The 5,834-nt window shown below is 41.7% G+C and overlaps 1 protein-coding gene across 1 annotated transcript; it reads left to right on the forward strand.

Moving 5' to 3' along the window:
- Positions 1-273: 273 nt before the first annotated feature.
- On the forward strand, positions 274-3,767 carry dmrta2 (DMRT-like family A2). The gene is made up of 2 exons (XM_072510914.1): positions 274-926; positions 2,263-3,767. Exons 1-2 carry the CDS (start codon positions 503-505, stop codon positions 3,132-3,134), a joined length of 1,296 nt encoding a protein of 431 aa, XP_072367015.1. The 5' UTR covers positions 274-502; the 3' UTR covers positions 3,135-3,767.
- Positions 3,768-5,834: the final 2,067 nt, after the last annotated feature.

Genomic DNA, 5,834 nt, shown 5'->3' on the forward strand with positions numbered 1-5,834 from the left:
TCATCATTAAAACGGCGGCCTGCAATAGAAAGTAGAACTTGGTTACCAGTGTTAAAGGCATTAACTACAGAGTGTAAAATAAAGGCTTCAACTTTAGCATAGCCACAGTTGCATCTACAAGATACTGTTGTAATGCTCACTTGGTTATTTTGCAAGGTTCAGGTGGACACTAGGTAACAGTAACCATAACCAATCAGAAGTGTGCTTTCGCCCGCGTGCCATTCGGCCAATCGCAGGCGCCACATGTTGTCAATTTCATTCTAATGAAAACGTAAGGAGCAACAATAGAGAGAGCGCGGGACTGGACTCATTGAACCTCTGTATCCAGCAGCATTAATGCTAATGTCATACATATCATCGCTTCTTCCCACACGGCTCCTACTGTCTTTCCTACCCATTAATACGTGGCGGTCTCAACGGTGTCCAGCAGAGTTCAAGAACTAGTCCGAGACTGCAATTTGAAGCAATCGCATTACGTTCGGCAGCAATCTATCCTGAAGTGATGGAATTGCGTACGGAGCTCTCTGCCGCCCAGACTATTCCGACAACCATACCTGTCTCGGTGTCGGCGGCACTGCTCCGTGCTCCGCCTTTGCTGCTGCGCGCCACCGAAAAGTACCCGAGAACTCCCAAGTGCGCCCGCTGCAGAAACCACGGGGTGGTCTCGGCTCTGAAGGGCCACAAACGTTACTGTCGCTGGAAGGATTGCATGTGCGCCAAGTGCACCCTGATCGCCGAGAGGCAGAGAGTGATGGCGGCCCAGGTAGCGCTGAGGAGGCAGCAGGCACAGGAAGAAAACGAGGCCCGGGAGCTGCAACTGCTGTACGGGACGGCGGAGGGACTGGCCATTGCGGCTGCCAACGGCATGATCCCCTCCCGCTCTTCCTACGACGTCTTTGGGTCAGTCTGCCCCGAGGGTAACACAGGTAAAAGGTTCTTTTTCAAAAGTTTTCAAAACTTTTTTTATCTGGTGGATTGAAAACTCTTTGTTCACACTCGCGGGAATTCGAAAAAAGTCGATTCAAAATCCATCAAATATTGGATCAGCTTTAGGTAGAAGGAAGGGGTTTTACCTCAAAAAAGCCTGCAGTTTATTTTAAAGACTTTGTTAACAATACCTTCCATAAATCAACGCGCACTACTTTTTGATAAACATTTCTAAATAATTAGCTAAGTGTTTTTACCCCAAGATCAAATTGCCGCGCGGAAAGCTTTTAGTTGAAGAAACGAAACCGACAAGTTCACCTTGACCTGGCCTCACCCGGTATTGATCCTCACTGAAGCTTTGGTTTGGGCCTCGGATTTGCAATGTAATTCAACCTAAAACTTGGATCAATGAATACCTCAGCCGTTTTAGAATCTAAATTTACAGCAGATTATGATTTAGAAAAATAACCAGTTCCTGCTGTAAAAATTGTGTGTAATTAATTGATCAATTATTTGGACATTGTTATTCGCTTCAGGAGAACATTCAGTTATGTTTCTCTCTATTTCCTGCATGCAGATTAAACAATATTTGTACAGTTTCATGGTGCATAAATAAGAAAATGTGATTTTCCTGCCTCTCAAATTAAAACTAACACAAGGCAAATCCGTTTAACATTAATCGCAGCACATGCTAATCCCTGTAAATTCACATTATGAAATAATGAAAGGCAATTTAGCAATCCATTATACTAATCAAATACACCGATTCTCCCAATATGTTAAGAATAATTTGCGTAATCCTAACACACTGCGGTGTCTGTTTCTCTCTTTGATCAAATTATTGATGTTCAAATCTTTTGCTGCCATTTTCTGTTTGATGGGAGAAGTCGCCTATCAGGCCTTATTTAAAAAATAACGTTTTATTCAATGAAAAGTAATGATTAAGAAGCAAAGTAATTCCAAATACAATTTAAATGCAGCGCTGACAAAAAAAATGTTTCAGATAATCGCTCCTCCTTTATTTGGGGAGCGGTTTAAAGATCTGAAAAATCAACATTGAGAATTGTTCTGAATATATAACCATCATATGCTGTCCTCTGATTCTGAATACAGTTGATCCAGTCAGAGTACACATCATTGTAAGTAAAATTATCAATGTCAAACTGTGACTTGTCAAAGATACAACTTGTATGCACATCAGAAAGTTTCAAAATCCCACTTGCCTTGTGCTAACTTTCAACTGGTCATTTATAACTGTCCAGGCAGTGAGAATCTGAGAATAAAACCACATTGGATTATAATAGGTTAAAACAGTTTGCATTTCTTGATTTGCAGAATCGAAACTCCAGAAGTACGAGTTATTTCAAAAGAGTTTATTGCCACGAGCTGGGACCCCACAGCAGTCCTTAGTGAAGGCCATGTCCGGGGACAGCGAGTCGGGCACTGGCAGTGTGCCCGGCACTTCATCGCCAGACGCTCGTCACGGATCTGGCTCCGAGAACGGGGACGGGGAGTCCTTCCTCAGCTCTCCCATCTGTAAAGTTCTGAAAGAAGGACAGGAGAGCCCAAGAACCATCACGCCGCTGGGCTCTGAGTCTGGGTCCGAGGCAGAGAAAGATGAGCGGGAGGGCACCCCGTCCACAGGTGCCCGGCAGAGGACTCCCATTGAAATTCTCACCAGAGTCTTTGCTTCGCACAAGAGAAGTGTTCTAGAGCTGGTCCTTCAGGGCTGTGGGGGGGACGTGGTCCAGGCCATCGAGCAGATTCTAAACAACCGCGAGCAAGAAAAGGTTTCCGATGAAACTTGGCACCGGGACAGGACTCATCAGACTGTCCAAGGGCCCACATCACATCGACCTCTGGTAGCTGGGGCCGTGCCTCCTGCCATTGGGACCCTGGGCAACAGGTCTGCCTTTTCACCGCTCCAGCCCAATGCGGCCCATTTTACTACAGATCCCAACGCCTATGCCATTGGGCCACATCTCGGACTCAATCCTCTTCGCTTAGCATATTCAGCCCATAGTCGGGGACTCGCTTTCATGACGCCTTATTCCACAACAGGTCTTGTCCCAACACTGGGCTTTCGTCCACCAATGGATTACGCCTTCAGCGACCTCATGCGAGATAGGTCCAACTTACACAAAGATCAAGTGTACACTAATGGACTTTACGGATCAGTTGTAAATAATAACCCGGATAAACAGTAAGTCCCAACATTCTGAGGCGTCTTAACATTTCACACAGCACCGGCCGGATTGTTAGTAATTTCCCGGTGCCTATTTTAGAACATGCAGAGGAGAAAGTTAAATATTTAATAATAATAAACATGATTGTACAATAACGTGCTAACGTGCAATTTTGTTAACGGTATATTTCGCTGGTATTGTAATTCATAGCCATAATCACGGAATTCCTTTGATTATTGTGTACTTAGATACTCAAGTGTAATGTCTATAAGCAAAACTGAATTAATCCTAAATTATTAATGTAATATGTAGAAACTACGATATTCTAATGGAAGAGGGACAACGTTCTATGTGCCTGTTTAAGATGCCGATTAAATATATTCTAGGTTCTTTGAGTTAGGACTTGTTTTTGCAACTGTTTATTTCAAGTAGACGTTGGAAAATGTGTAAATATCGAACGTAAAGAAAACTAGTCGCATTTGTAGTTGTGGGAAAAGGCTACAGCAAGTCGGTAGAGATGTCCATTCACACATTTGCATTGTATATAGAAGCTTGATGCTGATCCGTGTTGATTCTAGCGTTTATTTTTTCGTGTAACAGTCAAAAGTTATGTGCGTTGCATTTGATAGAAATAAAAGTTATTTTGTGAACAAATTTCTGGACATGTATTTTGACTTAAATCGCTAACCAAGCCAAAGCTGACAGCACAATTTGAGTACGTTTGGCTGGTTTCTTTACAAGTGAGGAATGTCAGGAGATCGTGAATATTTAGTCTGTGGCAATCGAAATCGCGTGTTCATTCCGAAAATGTTAAAGGAATTTCCTGGTGCCAGCGAACACAGGGTTGGTGAAGGGTTGTCCCGTCAAACCTGCCTCCCAATTGTTTCGAAGGGCACGGAAGGAAAAAGCCATCATTGATTCATGAAATGCATCATGTTTGTAACTCCTACGGAACAATATACTCGATTGACATTAAAACTTTATGACCGTCGACATATAATAAAAAGTGGCTCACTGTATTGAATTAAGATTGCACAACTCATCAAACTCGTAACCATGGCAACCTAATCCTGCTAAACGGCACTCTGGCTGAGTTGATCTATTTACTTTCTTGCATCAAGTATGGCTGGGTAAACATCATGTCTAAAAGGACAATGTTGAACTTCCAGCCGCCGCTCATATATTGGTGCCCAGGAAGGGAAATATGAAACCTGTTTGGAACAGGGAAATTTCTATCAGCTGCCCTGATGGGTTTTCTTGTCCTCAAATGTTTACTCCCCCCTTCCCCTCCAATTTTTATTTTCACAGACCAATATCGTCCTTCATATGGTAAAAATGCGACATAGCTGCGCTATTTTAATGGACCCTGTGCAATAATCCCGCCTATTAATCCAGCACACATTTTGCAAGCAGATCGGCAATGTTACAAAACTTTTCCTAGATCTTACAGTCAGTGAAACATAATATGGCTACAATACAACGATTTAATAAACTGGGGCTTTAATAGCCGGCTAACTTGGTTGCGTTGCCTAATTCCACTTTAATTGGAAAAAAAAGACTGTGTTTAAGATGGTAGCAGAGTGTCTGTCCCAGGAAAGTAGCCAACATCTGAATAAACCTTCACAGCTGAATTTGTTCAGGATAACTTTCGATATCTGGGATTACTGTCGCGGGCGTCAGGACTCGGAGAGAATTGCTACCGCGGTTGTGTGAGGTCACACAATTTCTGTCTTTTGCTTTGGTGTCTCATCGCTGAATATTCCACCTATTTTAAAACCGAGTGTTGACATTAATCCGACTTTTCACCACACCCTGCTTCTTGATGCCACATTGTTTCAGTATTTATTTTTTAAAATTATAAACACACCACCATATAATATTTTGGCAACATCAACTGATTTATCCACTAAGTATTTACAGGCAGGGTATTAATAAGTTTTCTTAAGTGCAGACATTATACGTAATCAAACTGGTTCGAAAGATGGCATTTTTGAGAAAATCAAAATCGAACTATATATCAGAAGCTCGGCACGTTTTGAAATATTTGAAATGCAAATAGTTATCTGCTCAGTAGCTTTAAACATCGAAAACGACGTATATTACTGACGGCTGGGAAAATTATTTTTTAATATTCACCATGAAAACCGAAACCAAAACGGTGATTAAGTACCTGTCGCCACAGCGTGCAAAGGGGGGTGGGTGTAAGTGTATTTTGAGGGGACTTACTCCTTCAGATATATTTAACTTGATGATTATTTGGAGAATATATTTTAAAAAAATTACACGTGCAGTATCAATATTAAATAACGTCGAGGCAAATACAAGGCGATTTGAATGATTCTAAAGTTAAAAAAGCACCGAGATAGTCTAAACGTAATAGAGTCAATTTCCTAATGTCAGCAAAACACCGTAATTGCACCGTAAACACTTCATAAATTTACTGTTTTTTAAAGAAAATATTTTATTGAAGCATTTATAATTTTAACATTTCAAACAACAGAGATCCAACACACGCAAACCCCCCACAATAACACACCCAACTCCCCCAGCCCTAAACCCTAACTACCCATACATGATTCCCACTTCATAAATTTACATTGGCCGCGAAATGTTTTTCTTACACAAATGTCTCTCTGGCTGCTTTCAGGGGCCTGCGTTACGTTATTTGCATTTGATCGAAACGCAGACTTTGTAACAACAAATCGATATATTTTCACTTTT

Source organism: Scyliorhinus torazame, chromosome 7 (assembly GCF_047496885.1).
Source record: "Scyliorhinus torazame isolate Kashiwa2021f chromosome 7, sScyTor2.1, whole genome shotgun sequence".
In the NCBI taxonomy this organism is placed as follows: domain Eukaryota; kingdom Metazoa; phylum Chordata; class Chondrichthyes; order Carcharhiniformes; family Scyliorhinidae; genus Scyliorhinus; species Scyliorhinus torazame.

What these genes read in the sequence shown, in the direction of transcription:
- dmrta2 (XM_072510914.1), top strand. Translation starts at nt 503, where the DNA reads ATGGAATTGCGTACGGAGCTCTCTGCCGCCCAGACTATTCCGACAACC. An exon ending in CTGCCCCGAGGGTAACACAG is followed by an intron (nt 927 to 2,262) that starts GTAAAAGGTTCT and finishes CTTGATTTGCAG; the next exon opens with AATCGAAACTCCAGAAGTAC.